Source organism: Lepisosteus platostomus, chromosome 1 (genome assembly GCF_059453375.1).
Source record: "Lepisosteus platostomus isolate fLepPlt1 chromosome 1, fLepPlt1.hap1, whole genome shotgun sequence".
NCBI lineage: Eukaryota > Metazoa > Chordata > Actinopteri > Semionotiformes > Lepisosteidae > Lepisosteus > Lepisosteus platostomus.
Genome location: NC_142611.1, coordinates 56221750 through 56244290, shown reverse-complemented (window position 1 = coordinate 56244290; position 22541 = coordinate 56221750). Strand labels below are relative to the sequence as shown.

General features: G+C 37.8%; 1 protein-coding gene across 1 annotated transcript; it reads right to left on the bottom strand.

Moving 5' to 3' along the window:
* Positions 1 to 3880: 3880 nt before the first annotated feature.
* usp38 (ubiquitin specific peptidase 38) lies at positions 3881 to 20414 on the bottom strand. The gene is made up of 11 exons (XM_088633100.1): positions 20260 to 20414; positions 17815 to 18544; positions 16337 to 16472; positions 14609 to 14738; positions 13579 to 13680; positions 12426 to 12584; positions 11660 to 11853; positions 11147 to 11240; positions 10748 to 10854; positions 8936 to 10292; positions 3881 to 6708 (listed from the first exon to the last, which is right to left on the bottom strand). Exons 2-11 carry the CDS (start codon positions 18491 to 18493, stop codon positions 6544 to 6546), a joined length of 3123 nt encoding a protein of 1040 aa, XP_088489226.1. The 5' UTR covers positions 18494 to 18544; positions 20260 to 20414; the 3' UTR covers positions 3881 to 6543.
* Between the last annotated feature and the right edge of the window lie 2127 nt (positions 20415 to 22541).

The window sequence follows — 22541 nt, the reverse complement described above, 5'->3', positions numbered from 1 at the left end:
TACTGGTGTAAAAATACTGTACATGAAAGTCTTATATGTACTCCCTGACTCTTCTGTATGTTGACTCTAACAGAAGACATTGTTCACACTGTGTTGTTTCAAGTACTGAGCTTGTGATCAAACCTACTCATTTTTATTTTTTCTTATCTCTTGCAAGCTGTCACACAGCTAGAAATCACCAGACAATCATCTGTATATATCACAAAATTATGTTTTACATAATGTAGGAACATTGAGGCCCACCTTTGGAAAATATTTTTCTGCAAATGTTAACCCAGATAATTTACAAGACTACGATTTATGAGATTATTAGTGATTCAACCAACAATGTTAAATATAAGAATGATGTCAGAGACACTTATGTGCAACAATATTCAATGTGCATTATTGTAGTATACACCAGTCAGGGTTTGAAATGATATTGCTGCTTGGCCCCCAGTAATGCATGATGAGATAAGAGAATTCATCTGAGTCACAGCACGGATAACACACACCTGTGGAACTTTGTGTGGTGTCCAATGACTCTGTGTTCCATTTGAGAAGTGTATTCTCCTGCTGTACAGTCCTGGTGATGGAAGAACACCGTCTGCTGGCTTTCATACCATGTCCACTGCTAATTAATTACATTACTTAGTTGACTTGCTGCTTTGTTCAGACTTTTATTTGACTTGTTTCTTTGGTCAGGCTGAGTGTCAAAACTAACCTGCTTCAAGGGTACTATCTCCCACCTCAGCGTATAGAACTTTACACAGCCTCTTCTCATCTTAGTTGCCATTATTTCTGACTAAACAGCTAACTAGTTGATAAATTGATGGAGAACAGTCACAACTGGCAATAACACTGTATCAGACACACCCACTGTGAGTGTCCTTTCCTTCTGCAGAGATCCAGCAGTTTTGAAACTTAGAAACTGCTACAGGGTTGATACCAATTCCACATCTAATTTGACATTTTTAAGAGCTGAAAGCAAATTTACAAATATGCCCCAAACAGAAATCTGAACTCACCGAGCCTGTGAATGTGGCTGGAGCACAAACCAGAAGACGAGTTCCTCCAAGAGCAGTGTTGGGATCAAACACAGTAGAACTACTGAACACCACTGAACCCTTGATTGACTTAGTCATAGAATCAATTCAGACTGTTTTCAGATTTAAACATAATAACCTTTTGACAATTGCATTTCACACATTTCACACAAAAATCCCAACATTTGAGCAGTAAATAGACTTCCAGATATTCTAAGAAACTTGTTAAGTAGGTATTTAAGCTCAGATGGCATGAAAACCAGCAGAAGTGAGAGTATTCGGGACCATGATTGGGAAATCTGTGCATTAGAGAGCTGTAAGCACTCTGTTGTATGCATATCATGTGCTAGATTCTGTTGCAAAGGACAATGGGTTTGATTGTGATTTCAAGCTAGTGCTTTTCTGTATGTGCTATGGTACCTGTTATCATTCTGTGTAACTGGTGGATATTTTTTAGGTATCATTTCCTGGAGATCCATAGGAAAGATGACTGAAGGCTTTCTGTCTTTGAGTGTGCTCCTAGATGCTAGATAAGTTTTGTTGTGTTTGTACAGATGTCTGCTTCCTGAAGAGTGAAATCCATGTTATTTTCCATGCCGCGAGTCTGAGCCTCTGCCACAAAGCTTGTTTTTTCTTATAGAGTTTCTTAACCACATCCAGATTAGACTCAAGATGAACAGAACATAGTTGCCATTTCCTGGTTTTATTTGTAGTCGATGGAAAACAAAACCGGATTTGACAGTATGACCAAATGCATTTACTGTACAACAAAGTTATCATTCTATAGTTACATAATTTTTCTTATGCTACAATTGTGTAGTTTTGTTCTCAATACGAAAATTGAAATAGAAGAAAGAAATATTCTGTTGTCCTTTGTTTTCAGACGATTAAACAAAGAAAAAGAAAAATAGTATAATCCAGGATTGTCCATTTAACACAATAATTATTATCTTGTTAGCAAAAACCCCTGGGGGACTTATTTTCTAAATATTTCTAATGAGAAAGCACACAATATGTACAGTACTCAATTTGTACAAACAAAAAATGCTGTATAGCAATATAAGGAAAATGATCCTTCTCAATACTGAGCCCAGCAGAGAAGTGCAGAAGCTAACCTAGTACCCATGGATTATGAGCCTCACTCTTCATATAATTCCATACAACTTGCTACATGTTTATTGCACATATTTCAACAACACAAAGCTAATTAGTCAACCATTATTTCCTGATATGAATCATTAATCTAATAATTTTCATCAACGGAAAATGTGAACTGCTACAAAAACAGATTACCCAACATACATCGAAATGTTTTTTTAAAAAAATAAAACATTTAAAAGTTTTGAAATAGTCTTGATCATAAAGTAAACAAATATTAAGGCAGACAGGAGGATGGCTGAGGTAAATAAAGCATTGCATTGCAACTGCTGAAGTCTGCAACTTGGATTGATTTCCATATTGGCTAGTCATTGTGAAAATATGTTAGAAGTAATTTAAGATGATCAATCACTTTTAACTTACAGTACATTCACCCCTTATCGAGAAGCCTCTTGCTCCTGGTCAGGGCTGATCCAGATCCTATCCTGAATAGCACACTGTATGAGGCAGGGCTACACCCTGGCCACTTACCCAGGATTTACAGACTGATTAACCCAGCCCGCAGGTCTCTGGAAGGCAGAAGGAAACCAGAGTGTCTGGAGATATTTGGGCCTGGAGCCCACTTGGACAGGAGAAGAACATGCAAACCCCATACAGATGTGACTAGCTCTTCAGAGGGTTCATTTCAGGATCCAACAATTCAAATAAAAGATTTTATTAATAATTGCTTACACTTATATAGCATACACTTACAGTGGGTATAAAAAGTCACCACCCCCTTTCACAATGTTCACCATTTGTTGCCCTAAAGCCCCAAAAGAAGACGAAGAAAATCAGACTTTTTTCCAGTTTTATTTACAAATTGTACCTTGTAACATCCAAGTGAAAAAAGAAAGCAAAATTTCTGAAAAACAAGTAGAATAACTGGGTTGGATAAGAGAACACCCCACTGAGTTAATACTTGATGGAAGCACCTTTTGCTTGAATTACAGCCTTGAGTCTGTTTGGATACATCTCTACCAACTGCACACCTAGAGGGAGGAATATTTGCCCATTCCTCCTTACAGAATTGTTCAAGCTCAGTCGAACGGCCTGGTGACCGTTGATGGACTGCCCTCTTCAAGTCATTCCAAAGATTTTCGATGGGATTTAGGTCGGGGCTCTGACTAGGCCACTCAAGGACATTCACCTTCTTATCCTCCAGCCACTGTACTGTTGCGGTGTACTTTGGGTCGTTGCTATGTTGAAAGGTGAACTATCTTCCCACTTTCAACTTCCTGGCTGAGGGCTGCACGTTTTCTTCAAAGATTTGCGTGTGTTTTGCACCATCCATCTTCCCTTCTGTCCTGTCAAGTGTCCCAGTCCCAACTGAAGAGAAACACCCCCACAACAGGATGCAGCCACCACCGTGCTTTACTGTAGGAATGGTGTTCTTTGGATGGTAAGATGTATTGGGTTTTCAGACATACCATTTTGCATTCCAGCCAAAAAGTAAAAAAAAACAACTGCTTTTATTGTGAACTAATCAAAACCACCACAATTGCCACAACTGATCACAGGTGGGAGCCAATTAGTTTATTGTGTGATCTGTAAGGTGATTGGTTATACCTGAACAAGTTTACAAATGCAGTTGTAAGGGTATTCACTTATCCAAATAGGATATTGTTCTGTTGTAATATTAATTTTCAGAATGTTTTAGAATTTTATTTTCACTTGGCTAATGTGGGTTACTGTGTATAAATAAAAATGGAACATGCTGAATTTAATGTTTTTATTTTTTAGAGTGTCATACAAAAAAAGCGCTTTACAGCTTTAATGGGGATCTCGTCCACCACCACCAATGTGCAGCATCCACTTGATCTTTTTCTTTCTGCTTCTTAAATTACAGACGTTCAAGCTCATAATACCATTACAAGAAACCTACTTTAGTGATTACATTTTTGTTAGTGAAATAACACAAACTTTAAAATACTGCACATTTCCCAAAAGACAAATGAAGGGCCCAGAAATAAAGAGCATGGGTCCACAAAATACTGAACGCATTAAGCAGTACAAGGCAGGTGCCAAGTGCCGACTCTTCAGCATTTTGTACTGTAAAACAGTTACAAACAGCAGTTACTATAACAAAAGGGATTCTGGAAAGGCCTCTTCAATCATATAACTGAAAATGACAGGAAAATGTCAAAGTCTATACTGACTCCTAATAGAATTGTAACTTCAAAAAGTTAAATCTAAAATTCCTTTAAAAAGGCTAAAATTAATTATTTTATTATTTCAAATATGTGGTTTAGATGTACAGCATTTCCTTCTTTCTAATCTTGAAGAAAGCATGCATTTGTCAAATCCATTTATCCCAGAGAAAAATTAAAAATACATGAGAGAATAATCTGGCAAAGTGATTGGGCAACATATTAGGTATAGAGTATATTTAAAACCATGCAATTAACATTTTGGTTATATCAATTTTATGTTTTGACACTGTATGCAGAAATAGGTGACATCATAAATGCAAAAAAGAGGACACTATCAGTGGAAATATTTGAGATGTATGGATTTGCTTTTTTCCAGGATTGATCCTAATAGTAACTGGATAATTGCAGTGAAATCACCTGAGGCAATGCTGTGAACACCACTAACGTCTCTGATGGAGAGATCTTGAAAACATGTTCCTCACCTTCGTCCCAGAAAATAGCCAATCCCCCAAAAATGCTTTAATGTATGTTCTATGATGATGTGCCATCATGCTTAGTGCTGTAACCTCATACTTAAGCCATTGGAGTATTTAATGAAAACCTTAACATTAACTTCTCTTTTAATTAGTATTTGGGCACTTGTGCAACTCACAGCTGAGAGCTGTTTGCTATCAAACCGACAGCATCCACACACTGACCATGAGCTTGCTCTTGAAATACGAGACATAAAAATACGTACCAAATGTTTGTAATGGTTAATAGTTTTTTTTCTTAGCTATGGTATTTATGATGATAGTGCGATGAGGTATGCACACTTAGCACTTTTAAAGAATAGAATATTGAAGTGTAACATTTTAACTTGGAAAACTTGCCAGTAACAAAACCAAAAAATAAATCAACAGATGTGATAAAAAGTGAGTGATCCTTGGCTAAAGACAACTTTCTGAATAGGATTCTCAGAGGTCCAGTCTGAACAGCTCCCCTAATTAATCATTTACATGCAAAAAGCAAAATGTTTTACTGTATATAATCCAACATGTATCTGTAGCAAATAATTAGCTCTTTTGCTTTTTTAAATATAAAATTGAGTTGTATTTTATCGACATTACTATGGGCTTCTAGTTTATTAACACAAATAGAGAAAATGGGTAGAAAACCACTCTTTTTGTAGCACAACAAAGAAGAACAGATTTGATCAGTGTTCTAGTTGCCTAAATGAGATATTTTATCAATGTTTTTCTAAAAGACTTGTGACTTAATAAAATCATTGTAGACACGGGTTCCAAGTAACAGGTGAATTTGCATCGAAAGTATGGCAGGATGTGCAAGGAAACTGTGGCATGATTTTTTAAATCTATGTTAAGGATGACCCTTAATAAATCAATCCAGCAAATAGTGTGTAACATTACACTTATGGATGTCAAAGTAGTTGACTCCAAAAAAGGAAGAAAGAGAGAAACATGATTTTTTTAAATAAATCTTTACTACTGGGAAAAAATCTTGTCCATAAGCTATGAGGTCCATGTTCCGGTCAGCTTTTTCTCACCAATCTTCTCACAAAGAAATATCGGGTGTCACATCTGGGTTATGCAAAGGCACATAAAACTTGTGTGTATATGAACAACACTCTTTTTTTTGAATTTAGGAAAATAACTTAAATAACAATCAATTATATAAATAAACAAACTTAATACTAATATAATACCCCAAATTTAAATCTAAACATTCAGCATGCAATCTGTTCAATTGAAATAATCTAAAGTCAACTCCTTTATTAACAGTATATTTACACCATTGTTTGTTGTTTAAAGTTAGTTCACTTTAATGAACTTATATTAATACATGCAGAATTATGGCAGTTATCCAATTTTCATGATCATTGAAAAAAACACTGTATTGCATCCTTATATGTATAAAATTATTGCATTATATTTGCTTTGTGTGACTTGCAACGAGTGAACTGTAAAGTGTTTCCCTGTTAAGAAAACAAAAATTAAAAATGAACCCTATTATGCCAAATTTTCTCTCTTTAAAAAGTAGATCCTGTTACGCACGAAGAAGGGAACTGGTGCCTGCAGGATCTGCTGCCTGTCTGGCAGGAGGTAGTGACTTCGGAGTGTGTTTTCAGATGGAGAGCTCGAGGCCCCTCGGTTGACCGAGCCCGATGTCCTCCTGTCCCTGCGGACCACGTGCAGATGCTTCCAGCGCGGCGCACATCAGGCTTGGCCTCAGAAGACGAGCCGGCTGACGGTGTTGAAGCCTCCTCCGCCGCCTCCCCCTCCCGTGGGCCCACAGCTCCCCGGGGGGTCGTTGTCGTCCGAGCCGTTGGGGCGGAACGAGCAGGAGGCCGAGGCAGCCTGCAGAGCTCGGGTGCGGGCGCTCAGTTCCTGCTCCTGCAGCACAAAGTCAGACACAGAGCAATAAAAAAAGAAAAAAAAACAGTCGGCGCACACACTGCCTTACAGCTCCTTCTCTTCTGCCAGAAACTAGGAAGCACAAAGCTACGCTCCATATTAACAGGATAAACAACCCAACTGTCCCCTTTAGAGGAAATAAATATTCTAGCAAGGTTACATATTGCCATCTAGTGGAGAGTTTCTCACACATTTTAGAAATACTAGTCTATATCTACCATTGCGAGATGCTCCATGGGCTTTATGCAACATTTTTGAGAAAAGGATTACAAAAGGGCAAGTTCCTGAATTCTAATTGAAATACCACAGCTAGGTTTTATAAAAAGCAAAACTATTTTGGTTTCAGTAGAGAATAATTAGAATGTCAAATAAGGCATTAGCATGTGTCTCTTAATCTAACGGGGTAGTAATTAGCAACATTAAGAGATCACTTCTAACTAAGATATAACCTTCACCATCGACATTTGAGCAAGATGTCAGGAATGTAGTGTAATGTCTAGTGTGAAGTTGGGTATTTTCATAAAGGAACCTTTCCATTTTATACAACATCACCTGAGTGGTCATTTATTAGTTTCAAAGTTCTTCTGCACTTCTTATGTTATCAACTCTTACAAGATTTTTTGATGTTGTAAACGACCCAAGCTTTATGACATTATGAACGACCGAAGCTAAAACATTCAATAAGTGAAGTTCTGATTAATCTAATTATGATGATAAATGAGGAATTTTTAAATTTAATAAATTCTAAAAAGTGGACTTAAAACAAGGTTACTTCAATATATGCCTTCCATAAAGTATTTTAAAATAAATTTACAAAAATGATTTATGAGCACGTCATTTTTATAGAAATTACTTTGTAGTGCTAAATGCACAGCCTTGATGAAGACTTAAATTCACGTCTCTCCTTATTAAATTCAAAGTATTTCAATGCTTTCAAAGGAGCAAAAACCTACAAATGACATGCTTAGTAATTTGACTATACATTAGTTGATTTTACATCACTTTATTTACCCCATTAATCAAACATCCAGACAGTAACCTTATCCTTTGATGAGATCAGAGGCTAATACACCTCACAGCACTAGATTAGAAAAGCAATTGGCCTAATTACATAATGCATAATTTATTTTGTTCAGCACTCAACAATTATGCAAATTTTATCACCTCTTGGCCTACATGGTTAAACCACCCCCATAAGGTCTGGCAAATGCTTTCAGAGTCTAATTAAGGAGAGGCAGAGCTGGTAAGCAGGAGAGAAATTATGTTTACCCAGCTCTTCCCTGCATTATAGAAAAGACTTGCATGTGGAGCCGATTCTCCTTAGGAGAGCCAAGTCAACCAAGATGTTTTGTCCTTTTAATCCCAGTGCAGTTGTTAACTGAACAGGAAACACGAGATTACTCGAGACCCTTATGTACCTGCTGTAAATTAAGGGAATTTTTAATTTCACCTCTGCCAATTAAAACAGTGATTCCTGGTCCTGTTCCTGGAAGCTCATACACCTGCTGGTTTTTAATTCCACCTGGGCTAGATTACTTCATTAATGCCTTAACAAAACTGTCAAGTTGCTTGATGGGAACATTTTTCTACTCAAAAGTTTGAAACTTTGTTTCTTTAAGAACCGCAACAGTTAAAAGGAAACCTCCAATGTGTTTAGGAGCTGAAAACAAACAGCTCAAATGAATCCTATTATTAAGTCAGTGAAAGGTTCAACTGTGTCGCAGAGTTTGAAGTGAACAAAAACCAGCAGTTAAGTGGTCCTCAGGGATCAAGAAGAGATGGAGCAATTTGGCCTACCTAGCTCATTTGGTTGTTAGCAGCTACTTGATCAGCTTCAACAAATGCCTAGGAAGATTGTTCTATACTCCCACAATCCTTTGGGTGTAGACGTGCCAACTATTCTAGACTTCTACTTTTGTTAATTGCCTAGTTCATAACTTTACCTTTATGACAATTTTCACTTATCGTTAGGCTCTGAAAGCCACTTTTTAAGAAATGTATCAAACAACTCACATTATAAACCACAGAATTTTGCGGTGTAAAAGAACCATAATTTAAAATGAATAATTTGAAAACCATGTTCATATAATTAAATGCTACCAGCTTTGAACACACTTGGCCTAAGATTTAGTACTTACCGATTCAATACCTACTCTTTCATAAAACATTTTACATTTCTTTAGGTACTGATAAGATGGGAGATTACCTGCAAAAACAGTTTGTTGTCTTTTGTAATTGCATCCATAAGCTCTTTCTGCAGCGGAGGCTCGACGTTTAATCTCATACCATCCTTGAGTCTGCCATCACCGCTTTTATTGAGATACTGCTTCCTGTAGATTAGGATATATGCAGTGTCCTTCGGGAATCTGCTGGTGACGTTCTGCACGGACCGGAAGGATGTAAATGTCACTCGGCTGTCATTGAAGAGAAACCAGTCCTTGGCTGTCGGAGCCACATCTACTTCCTGTGTGGCAAGGGAAGTGCAAGGCAAGCCGGAGCTGGCTGTGCCATTCAAGTCATCCTGGAGCCCAGATAAAGTGAAGTCCTGAGTGTCCTCCCCCTGGTAGCAGAGACCTGGAGGCAAGCAGCAGTCTGTGTTCGTGACATTTCTGCCGTAGGAGTAGTAGTGCCCACTTTCTGAAGACATTCCTGAATGCATTACCACTGAGCTCAGCAAATACGACATTACCTGGTCTTCCTTCTCCTCGTCCTCCTTTCTAGAGGGCTTGAGTTTTTTGGCAAGGTTTTCCCCACTCTCGGGGGAGTCCACGTGCAGAGGTGAGGAGGAGCAGCTGCTGCCTGCTCCCATGGGCACAGCACTAGTGCACACGGCTGTCTTGTGGCGGACAGGGAGCTGCAAAAAGAGCGGGATAACCACGTTGTCCAGGATTTTCCGACGTACATGGCACTTAGCGTCGTAGGAAAAGCGCAGGAGGGTAAGGATGAGGTATTCAGGTGCTTCAATTATTTGCATAGTCTTCTCTGCACATTGTAGCGAAGCACACTTCTCACAGTAGTACTTGTTGTCTGCATCAAGGATCTCTGGAGCTAAGAAGTAGTTGATTAAATCTGGCACAGAAATGGGAATTCCAGTGTCCTGTTTGTCAGCCGCCAATTTATCGCTATCTGTCAGGGCTTGCTTTTGTGCTTCCGTCGAGCAGCCCTCAAATTCACTGCCTCCGCTCACTGAACCCTGATGCGTCATGTTTAACCCTTGCCCGGCATCTGTGCCTGTGTCTGATGTGTCTGAGACAGTGGCTGAAGGAGGGCTTCTCGGAAGAATGTTTTCACCCAGGGGACGAAAAGCCAGTGAAAGGTCAGTGAATGGCTCTTCCTTGTTGGAGATGCTGTTGCACTGCATGCATCGTATACTAGTGGAAAGTTTGCCTCCAAACATGTTTTCAATTAGCGTTTCTTTATTGCCATGTTCCCCTGAAGAGCCGTCAGAAGAATGATCATCCATCCCTGGGGTTTTCAGAGCCAAGCCATTGCTGTCATCTATGGAGCCGAGAAGAGGCTTCCCTAGGTTTAGAGCCTGCATGGTTTTCTCTTCTTCATGCAATCTTTATTAAAACACAAGGTGTCAGATAAGAACAACCCATATTAAATGCAAACCATTGATGATATCCTGCAAAGCCACCCATATGACTAGAACTTGACCCCAAGCCTTATTCTGAGCAATTTTCCCTTGAGGAAAATATTGCCCCTTACTGGCCAAACAAAAATAATCCTCCGAAGTTTCCTTGAGAAATTACCCTCCTTGGTCAGATTAGGTCTTGGAAATTTACATTTTTAAACTATCATTACTTTTAAAGTACCTTTTATTACAGAAATTAATACCATATACAGTGGAATTTATGGCTCTAGGCTCTCAACAATAAGCTTATTGGTACAGATCCCAGGTGGGACTCTGTTGATGTGCCCTTAGCAAGGTACTGTACTTAATCTAGCCCTCCTTTATCAATCAGTACAGATTTAAGAAAATTTTGACAGAAGCATCCACTAAATTAATAATTACCTGTCTAAGAGGAAACGCAGATATTCAGAGCAGTCCTGCTGTGACCCAGGTGTGAACCATGGCGGTCTTGTAGCCTCTACAAAACTGCGGGGAGCATATGCTGCCCTCTAAAGAGAATGAATTGGAAAATAATATTATTATCCAAAAAAGATCACAGAAAATAAAACTATTTATTTACAATGCTAAGCCTCATAGAAACCACCAAAGTCAGAAAAAAACAGAAGATAAAAGTTGTCCTAAATAGACATTGGTTGCAGTCCAGACAAAAACTGTTTTAAGTTTAACAGAATTAGGACTTTAGAGTTTAAGAATTTGCTTTACCTCTATTCATGACATAAGGATTATCAGCTTTTTAAAATAAATTATAATAAAAATGAGCTGCAGAAAAAGAAGACAAACCTGTGTATGAGCCAAAAAAGCAAACAGAAGCTGCAGTTTCTTCATGAGTGTATTGGATCCATTTAGATTCAGAGACAAAACAGATCGTCTAAAACTAGAAAAAAATAAACAGAATAAACAAGCAAGACTGGCTTTCATTTCAGATGTATTAAATGTCTGAATTTTATCAACTCTAAAGACAAAGTTTTTCTCTGACTGAAATGAGTTTGATTCCATAATGACCACACTGAATAAACACATAGCAGACTAGAAATTGTGTTGAAAGCTGTCAACTAGTACTAGTACTGAGTTACCAAAATGTTACAACCAAAGCCAGTCTACGTATGAAACTGTTAGAATAAGGAAGAACCTTTATTTTTCATATTAAATGAAGTCTATTTATGCACACAATGTGGGGCACCAGCAAGAAATGGCTTTTCGTTATCAAACTATACATCTAAGATTACTATACATCTCAGAATCATCTATACATCTGATTTAATTGATGTGCTATTCAGTTCAGGGTTTACTTACTCTGTGGCCATAAATAGACTTTGAATGATACTATTCATATAACAGGTGTTCCCCAAGTTGATTAGGCCTGTTTTGCCAGTTTCTGATTTCCCAGTGAGCCTTAAAAATCCAGACGCTAAAGAATTAGTTTGTGATGTCCAGGCACTTTGATTCAAAATGAGTTTGATCTTTTCTTCACTGGGTTTGGGCAGATCCTTAAAAGACAAATAAAAGATTCTGACAATTTCTCTGGTGGACAAACAGGTGTATTTGACATTTTCCCAAGTTTACTACAAGACAGTAACATACTGCAGGCATTTTCATGCACAGTCATTCTAAATGGAACAAATTCAATAACCTGGTCAAAATGCATTGGATATTCCGGTTATGTATTTAAACACTTTTTAAGTTCAAATTATTTATGAGAATCAATTACCATTAGTGCATATCTTAATAAGCCTATGTGCAGATGCTGTTGTAACACTATTATACCAGCGTCAGGCTGGATGGACATTTTGACACACCCAAAGAAGGCTCCACAGCCGAAATGTTGTGTTATCTTTCTTCTCTTTTCAGCAAGGAATAAACCTTTACTTGTTGTTTTGCTAAATAAGCAGCTGTGTTTAAAGAACAAAGTTAATAACAGTTTATAGTAATATACTGGTTAAATAAAAAGTGTTATCAAGAACCAGAAGAAATTCCCTTAATACCAATCTAAGTAAAATACACAAAACTGTAGTTCAACAAAAGGAAACAAATATTCCATTTTAAGTGAAAGAGGTCTTACCTTTATTGTTTCCAGGATATTGTCGTAGAGGTCAGGGAATCCAGAGTACTGGTACATCATACAGTGTATAAGATCAGTGAATTGCAAAAGAAAGGCTTTGCTTGTGGGAAGGCCGTCTGCTTTAAGTGACTTGACAAGCTGCACTATGTGTGGAACCACCTATGAAACAAAACAAACTGCTAATCATTTCAACAGTATGGGATAAAGATAAAATAATCCATATTAGGAAAATGATAACATAAACCCTGACTTTGTTTTTCTATTAACAGTCTGAAACAAACTCTAACGTTATGATAACATAAAGAAGGGTAGACTATATTTAAATTTCCTCTGACATGCAAGAGCAAATTAAATTGTGGAAAGCAGTTTTGCAATGACAATCTTTATGAAATAGTCTTAATCAATTAAAAACCTTAATTAATGCTATTGTAAGTTAAAAAAAAAATACATATATAGTAGTACATGATTCAGAATGATCTGCCTTCTCAATTAAAACCTGACAGAAATATGATTTTCAAATGATTTTCAATCACACTACTCCATCTGAAGATAAGATTCCTATGCATTTAATAAAAAAAACTTTTCACGGCTTCAAATAAATCCCCATGAACGTTTGCCAAATATTATCTACAGATGTCCTAGCCTTATCTCTAGTAGGTGCTTCATTAACTCCAGGAGTAATAATTAATTCTTGAAAGTGTTTCCATAACATGAAAGAAATTTATCCTGGTGGGATATTAAACTGCCCAAAAAACCTTCAGTGGTAAGGATGGGAAACAACCTATGATGTTAATTACTGTAATGGTCTTCCAATTAATTTATTCAAATTCCCATGAAAACTGCTGAAAGCCTTGTCAGGCGAGGACCTCATGTTAACAGACATGAAAGGCCACTGCAAACTCTGGGAAGGAAGTCAGCCGATGAGACCTTCTACAAAAGCTCCAAGGGTTCATACTGAGAGGAAACTTCACTTAACTGAACCAATGCAGGGAGGAAAGGGTTCTCTGTGGGTTTTATACATTTTTAATTGGTGTAAAAGACAGTGAACACTGACACTGCACACAAAGCGGCTTTCAGCAAAGGGATAATTGCAGAAAACAAGTAAAAAGAGGGTGTAGGTTTTCTAGTTCATCGTTACAATAGGCAGGCTCACCAAGTGAAAGGCCTCTGGGGAGTGTTGGAAACTGAGAAGCATGTGTGAGAGAACAGCCAAGGCTCCTTGCCTCACTATTGGATACCAGAGACGGTTAAAGACCTGGAGACAAAACAGTTGAACAGTGGAAAAGAGTTAGAGGGGTTTGACACACAGCATGTTATACAATGGCAGCTTCAAGAATAAGAAATCTGTGTGCATTATATGTAGGATATATAAAGGTCTGTTCTTCCACTGCCTAAAATCCAGGAAGACTGGAAACCTTCAGTGTTGACTGAAAAAAACGAGTACTAGCAAAAATAATACAAAGTTTACAAAATTGTATTAATTGCAAGGACAATTATCTGGTTATAGGGGCACTACTACTATTGCAGGAATTCAACCAAAATGTTCCTTGGAGGCAAAAATGATGAAGCCTTTCAGCAAAGAGCTGAAAGTATTAGAAGGAACATCAGCACTCTGAGACTTGAGTTTGGAAAGGAGTTTTTCCATTATTAAATCAAGTTTTTCATTTTGAAATGGCCATAATATACTTCTTTTTAGTGTTAAGCAATAATCCGACTGGAATAACTACAGCTTCTGAAATATAATCCCAGTACACTCCAATGGGATGACATGTGAAAGTGACTTAAAAGACTTGTGGAGGCCAGCTGATTAAATATCTGTCATCAGCAACAAACATCAAGCTGAATCCTATTTGTAAAGGTCTTGCTCTTGTGCGCGTTTGCCTCTGAAACAGATTCAGCAGCAGATGAGTGAAACTGCTGTAAATCTCGTCTCCTCTGAGGTCAGTCTAATTTCAAATGGGGTGCACATGACACAACTGATTCTGTCTAAGCAGCCGCCATACAAACCAAAAGCAAAATGAGACTGAAGCACCAAAAACCCCAGCTTCTACCCTGGAGAAATAAACCTATTTAAAAATCAATAGGTATTGAGGGTGTTATAAATAATTTTTCATTGCCATCTCTTCAGTCGGCCCTTTGGCCCTCCTGAGGGGTCGACTCTCCCTTTCCTCAGAAATACATACCAGTTCAATTTTGAGCAGGGTGACATCTATGAGAATAGTGAACTTCTGTACGGCTGCCAGTCCCTTTAACAGTGCAATCACCCATGTATCCACATGCTGAGCAAGAGGCCATGAAAGCCAGTCGATCATTCTGGGGGGAAAAGCCCATGAAATAAAGACTGATCACAAAGCGGGCAGCACAGATTAAGTCTAAAGGGTTTACTACTGCTGCTGCAAACAGGCCGCATGAAAAGAAAGCCCAGCGCCTAATGCTTTCTTTTTATTGTCACAGTACACATCACATACAAACCTTGGTTTCCTCTCCCAGTTTAGGTAAATCCTATCGCAAAACAGAAGACGCAGACCACAAATCTAACCTTACTAGCAACCTTTTTTTCTTCCTGACAGTCATTTTATGTTGTTAATCTTTACTTCTATACTTCTCTGATTTTGGGAACAAAGACGAAAATATACATAGAACATTTATGTAGTCTATAACAGTCACAAAGCATATATAGCATATTCTATTTAATGTTTTTTCAAAATGTCTACCCAAAATAACATCTCACCGGATGGCAAAAATAAGGAGTTTAATACACACTCATGTAGTGGGCTGGAAAGAGCATAAATGCTGGGAAGTCCTGTTGGACCAGCATGGCATATAAAGTGCAGAACCAAGCCAATGGCTAAATACAGGTGTCTCTATTTTTTATTTTTCACATACCACTCTGAGCTCACCATCTCAAAATAATAAGCACACATACAGTATGCATGTTTTCTTTTTGTCCTTTACATCTCTCTCTCTCTGTTCTGCCTAACCTTTCCTTTTGATACAGTCAGTATCAAAAAACGAATTTCTGTGAACTACAGTGCATTTTGAGCTTCAGGAATTGCACATGTTTGTTACTGTTCAAACGTGTTAATAAGCACAGGGCCATCAGCATTAAAAAGCAAGCATTAAGAAGTGCTGATTCTTAAAATGTGTCCTTTAAATAAATATCCTCCTACCAAAGGTGGTGTTGATGGCAAAAAGGATAAGGTTAAATGCACATCAGTTCTTGGTTTTTAAATGTAACAAAACGTTTTCTATAGAGAATAATCAATCCTTTTCTAATATATATACCTTTACTGCTGCCTGTACCATTGGGTCATATTTGCCATTAGTTTCAGATTGTTATTTCATTCACAAATCCAGTCATGTGGGAACACTCCAATCTCAATACAACCCTCATGCCCTCCGGCAAAATTGCTGCCGTGCAGAAAGGATAGAGTTGTGCTCATGCAGAGCATATCGAGATGGAAGGGAAATGACTGATAAATACCATCTAGATTGACCTGCTGATTAATGACCCCACACATAAATCAACTGAAATCCTCATGCACAATAAGCACATGTTGAAGAAACCAAGGCAAGAAAAGTCCATTCTAAATAGTGGTGCATAAACAAAGGGGTCAAAATGAAGACAAAAATCCTAAGTGGTAGGGAGAACCTTATTATACAGTATATATAAATGTGCACATTTTTAATATCGAGGTGTTGCCATATTGTAAAAACTAGAGCTGACATAAAGCTACATGCAAGAACAATGTTCACAGCAATATTAACTGTTTTTTAAGAAAATCACACAATATTTCCAATTCTTTATCTCGGATGTATACAGACGTATACCACTACTAAAAGCAACACCTACGACCACAAACAAATCGAAACTCTCAAATGATTCATTACATGATACTTGATTTATTCACCTGCAGAGTGCTTGTGTCATACTGGCATCTTTTACATTCTGGTCAGTAGTCAGGCTCCTAATAAGAACTGTGATCATCTGTAGAGGGATGTGCTGTATCAGGCTTGCCAATGCTACGGAAGGCTCATATAAAGGGTCTGTAAAAAACAATTTATAAATGGGTTGTCAACACATTAAAAAAGAATTACTTATGGCAGAATTCCTCAGTAGGGTCTCTCAACATCTAACCAGGAAAACCACGGATTAATCAGACCTCTGGGCACATTGCCTAGTTTGAAACAGTCAAAAAGATCAAAGTGAGTGTGATTTGATTTAGGTTTTGTAAGTCTTTAGTCCTCTGGAATCAGGAGGTAATAAAACAGTGCAAGACTTCATAGAGGAACTTGATCAGGATATCACTTACAGATGATGGAAAAACACCCTTCAAACCTAAGAACTGCACTGTTAATCTATCAAAATAAAGTGCGAGAGAGAGACCATTATCCATTTAATTTGAAAATAATCTCTGCCTAGTGTTCAGACATTCTCCAACATGACATGGCACACTGTAGTAAGACTTAAGTGATGAAGCAATAGCTAGAAAAATAAAAGTACTTCATGCCTGCCACAACATCAGCAGGATTTTCTTTAATGTATTGCAATAATTTTATTTTGGCAAAACCCAATTCTTCATAAGACATTTCCACAGGAGAATATTTCATTCTGCTTGGTGATTTAAGTAGCATTGCAATTTACCCAACAATTTAAGACGCGCTTCAGGTAGAGCTTTCATGGACTGGCTGAAACAGGGGTGGAAGTAGGTCATCCACCTTGTAAACTAATGAAAAGGGTTAGCCGAACAGAATCCTACACACTGCTTCACTCAGATCCAGATGCTCATTTAAGGACAACCGTTTTAACTTCATAAACACATATCAATCAGAAAGAAGCATGCAAGTCAGCTTTTCAAGTATTTACAAGAATTACTTTTTAAAAACAGACATTTTAGACAAATTAACAATGATAATGCTTTCAGTTTTCAACTTAAAGTTTTTAACTTCAAGCAAGGACGAATGATCATTTTAAAAACTATCAAACATCCAGTTAATGAAACTCCGGTGGATATTTAGCAGCGGTAAAAATCAGTTACAAAATGAACCAAATTACTTTGAACTCCCATTACCCTCCTCCCTGTAAGCTCTCTGAGCAGACTGAAATGTAACATCTGCCTTGAAATTTCTTCCCATTGACCTACCGGCAAATTGCATTTCAGTTATAAGGCTATCTTGAACTACGATGTTGTCAATAAGAAAACCTATGCTAAGCTTAGAGGAAGTGGCAAACAACATATACAACAGACTATCCATCTTTAAAAGATGTAAGTGTTAGAACGTTTACCTAGACTTGTGAGTCCTAAAGTTGGTGAGTGATCATGTGCTTGCATTAGCCACACTGATTCTGAAAAGCCCTGCTTCAGGTCTCTTATCTTTCTCCTCTCACCTGTTGATGAAATGATGGCAAAAACCTCCTGAAGAGAAGGCAGCAACGTGGCAGGCTCTGCCTTCCAGATGTTCTGCAGCAGAGTGCTGACCTTCGTCACTTGAGAGACATACTCGCGCAGCTCCTTCTCCTGGCTGGCGGAGCAGCTGAAGTACCCTATAGTTCTGACCAGCTGCTGGCAGAAGAGGGCGGCGGACTTGCCCCTGGGGATGCACTGCACGAAGTCAGAGAGCATGGTACTGAGCCGGGCGCAGAGCGGGGGGCTGGGCCTCTCGCACACCACCCTCAGCACCTCCACCTGGATCACGCCGAAGATCTCGAGCACCGAGGGACAGCTGATGAGCAGCCGCAGGCCGCCGTGGATGTAATCGACGATGGCCGGGTCCTTCCTGTCCAGCGGGCCGTAGCCTTGCTGCAGCAGGCCGAGGATGAAGTCCTTGCAGAAGAATCGCTCAAACTCGCCCCGGTGGTAGCGGGCGTAGGCCTCCAGCACCTGGGCGCCCACCTGCCTCTGGAAGGCATCTTCGCTCAGGATGAGGCGGGTGGCGAGGTGGTACAAAGCCTGGCACTGCTCCTCCGTGATATCCTTCTCTGCTGCCTCCACCACCATCTTTACAATGGCCTTTTTCACCTGCACAGGGTGGGAGGAGCTCACCAGGCCTTCCAGGATCTTATCCATAGTGGGGGGTCTACAGCACGGCGATGGATGACTTTAGAGAAACAACAGCATCTTTGAAGAAGCAGAACATGGAGAAACCAATCAGTACCAAAGTCTGTTTTTTTTCAAATGGGTTTTACCGCCCGTCGCTTTCAACAGCCTTGAGACTTTGAGGGCTGGTTTCACAGATCAAAATTTGTCATAGGCTTGAAGTATTTTTATTATTATGACAAGTTTATTTTTATAGCCCCTTTAAAAGTCGCATCCCAAAGTGCTTTACAGTACAGTTCCAGCATAGGCAGTGAAATTTTAAACAATGTGTTCACTATAGACAAGAAAAAGTACAATTGTTTGTTAATCATGATGACGACTTAGATGAAGATCACAACACCCTTTTATGAGCAATTAATGCTGAAAAACAGATCAGTTCACAAAAATTCTCTCACCACTGTAGGTGTAAAAAATAAAAAAAACAGTTATAAGGATTATTACAAAGTACAGCAAAAGCCTTTCTGAAAATAATATTACACAGTTATGGTCCACAACCTGTTCAAGGTATGTAAAACTACTTCAAAAGTACTAGCCAAAATAATACTGGCAAAAAGTTTTGAAAGCAGATATCTTAAATTACAAAAATATTTTCAAAATCAAACATGATTAGTTACAGAATTAATTCCACAAATATATGCACACCCATCTCACCATTCCATTAACTATACTATTTTTTACAAACATCGTACTTTACGGAAAATGTTTTGTTGAGGTTCCAAGCAATTATACAATTCCAGATTATGTTATAAATAGTTATTTTCCTCAGGTGTGTTTTTTATTTTTTGGACTTTGTAGATTCAAATTAATCTTAAACACCATTTATAGGTTGAAAACGTGGAAACCGGTACCACTTTTGTAAGATCCATTTATACAAACCACCCACACAATTTTAAAAGTCTGTGCCAATATCTGGTGTCTACGGACTCTGCTGGCAAACTACCGTAATATAAATTCCCAAAATTGTGCACCAATTGATCATGGAATGCTCCATAATTAAAAAAACTAACAACCAAAACCGATCAGCAATTACGAGTTACTATCCCCCAAGAAGCAAATTAGTTTAAAGGAACTAGTTTATGTTCAATTTATGACTAGATTGATGTTCTATCACACTTGGTGCTTCAAAATAAAAAAAGGTAAAGAATCAGAATTATCACCTTGGGCTCCCGTGAGGTATTTTTGACCGATTCTTATTTTAATTTTGAAAAGATGCAAAAATAAATATTTTTATCATTAAGGGTTGAAATGGAAAGTGAAGTATTAAGAGCGAATTATCACAAATATTTTCTATAGCCATAAAATTATGGATGTAACTCTCAAATGAGATTAAGATTTTTAATACTGCATTCTTTTTCTTGAAAAAACAGTTTCGCATATCACTAACAGTATAGAGTGGTATATTCTGGTATACATTTATTTTCGCTTTTTAAAACTGACGCTTGTGACTTTCGATTTTGGAAACTTTTATTCAATAAGGCGTATTTTAAGTGGACGAAAAACAAAAAAAACTGTATTTTTCAGCGTCGAACGACTAAAACGTACGAATCTCTAACATCAACAACAAAAATGCACTAAAGTAAACGAAACTTTTTTTTCCACGGTGAGAAGTGCAGACTCACCTGTGCCATCCTCTTGCTGTGTTGTGAAAACAAAAGCAGGCCATCGCAACCAGAATCTATAACATTGTAAACACACACACTTTATCTTGTACTGGGAATTATAAAATAAATACTTACCTAAAAAAGCATCGTTACAAGAACTCCACGTTTTAAAATCGCAAGATAGAAGTCTTTAATTTACACTATTTATTTTGCTTCCTCTATACAGGATCAGCTGATTGGAAGCCATGACTGAAACGTCACTAAATTCCAGACTGTAGAAGGACCCAAATATTGGTGTCTATGTATAACGCCTGACTTAAACACCGGAGGGGCGGGAATATAACTCGTATTAATGGACATATTGCTAGACTGTTTACGCTAATAAAAAATATATTTGCTGTCATGATTAATATCTCTCACTCCCCGGTAAGTGCAAAAAGAATGCGCTGCTTTTAAGAACGCAGATATCTTAGTCAATGTATTATTGGTAACTTTGAAGATATTTTAAGATATTGTTCTGAAAGAAACAAACAGTTTAAAAACAACCATTAGCCTTTACCTTCCAGCTCTAAGGTAATTAAAATAACATTGATCAACTAAAAGAAACAACAGTAATCACAAATGTGTAATCAGCTAAAATAAACATGAGTCTGTCTTCTGTGTCCAGCAAATGTGTGCACTTTATAAGATAAGATCACTTTTTTGGCCATATACAATTTCTAGTATTAGCAATTTGTCTTTTTACATACCCTACCTTGCTCTCCAAGAAACACACAGACTAGCTTGGGGTCAGAGCACAGGGTCAGCCATTTACACGGCGCCCCTGGAGTAGTTGGGGTTAAGGGCCTTGCTCAGGGGACCAACGGAGTAGGATTCCTCTGCCGGCCGCAGGATACAAACCGGCTACCTCCCTGCTTCCCCGATTACATTGCCCCACTGAAATGAAAAGAGCAATAAATCTGTCGGTGAGCCTGTAAAGTGGTCTCCAGCCTGCCATTCCTCACGCAGCCGACACAGAACCGGGAGTGTTGGTTAAAACTTTAAGACATAACAAGACTGTGGTATATATATATTTTTAAATTTTCATTTATGCTTAACAAAAGAACAAACATTACAATACAAAAAAGAGTACATATAACAATTCCAAACAAAAATATCGTCAGGGGTACATACTACTACATCAATTCAAGTTATGAAAAAAAATTAAACAAATTAAATATAATGTCCGCACCGCTTTCATATTTTTGCATTTCGAAATAGTCTGCAAATACCCCTTTACTTCCATTTTAAAATGCTCAAACACAGGGTACCTCCCAGACCACTTCATTTTATGTATGTGATAACGTGCCAATATAATAATTAAATTTATTACAAAATAATTTTTTATATTGTTTTCACTGGGGCAGAAACTTAACATAATATATTTTTTCAACAAAACAAATATCAATATTCGTCTCTTTTATATAATTCTGCAACTTAGTCCAGAACATTTTTACCCTGGGACATAACCAAAACAAATGCTGAATAGTTTCAGGGCTATTGTCACAAAAAACACATTTGTCATCTATATTAATTTTAAATCGTTGGGTAACAAGAATTTTAACTGGGTAAATTCGATGAATTATTTCGTATGAAACCTCCTTAATTTTATTGGTTATACAAAATTTATTGGGCATCATCCAAATCTTTCTCCAATCAATGCGCTTTCCAAATGCGGAATTCTAATATATTGTAGTCGCAAGTAAATTATCATTTTTTAACAAGGATCTCAAAAATTGGTTATTACATCAAGACTGTGGTATATGCAAAAGTGCAATAGCACTCAGTGCTTGTATTGTATCACGTGACCTGTAAGAGAAAATGCTGGAAAACACCTTGTAGGAGACGGTTAACGTATGTCTGGTGGAGCACACAATAAAAGAAATAAGTTTTCAACAACTTGGTTGTGTTGGACTTATTTTTATCGTGACAGAGGACAACACAAAGACCACATTGAAATGTGGAAGCTGGGTATCCCATTTGTAAACGTGTTTCACAAGGGTGCACACGAGCTCCCCAAATGCACCCTCTATGCGCCCTTCCCTGAAATCCGCAAGGGAGCAGACCTCGCTGAAGAGAATTCCCCCCAAGTCCTCGTAGAATGATCGTAGATCCGACCTATCTAGGCGGAGAAAAATGCCATATACAGTTAAATACTCATCTGTCAGTAAATCTATACATTTTTTACAGTTATAAAACTCATAATATTTTATGTAAAAACAATTTAATTAGACTACTTTTAACTTTTAACTTTTAAGTATTCTTGGTATGAAGTAAAGCTATTTTTCTGTCACCCTATTTCAACTGATAAATATACTGTATGTTTATCTATGGTGTATTTTGTACATGGAAAGACGATGTATCTAATAGTACAAAAC

Coding starts and splice junctions, on each gene's coding strand:
- usp38 (XM_088633100.1), bottom strand. CDS start 18,493: ATGGATAAGATCCTGGAAGGCCTGGTGAGCTCCTCCCACCCTGTGCAG. Junction 14,739..16,336: donor ATGACACAAGCACTCTGCAG/GTGAATAAATCA, acceptor TTTTCCCCCCAG/AATGATCGACTGGCTTTCAT. Junction 11,854..12,425: donor ATATCCTGGAAACAATAAAG/GTAAGACCTCTT, acceptor TTGTCTTTTAAG/GATCTGCCCAAACCCAGTGA.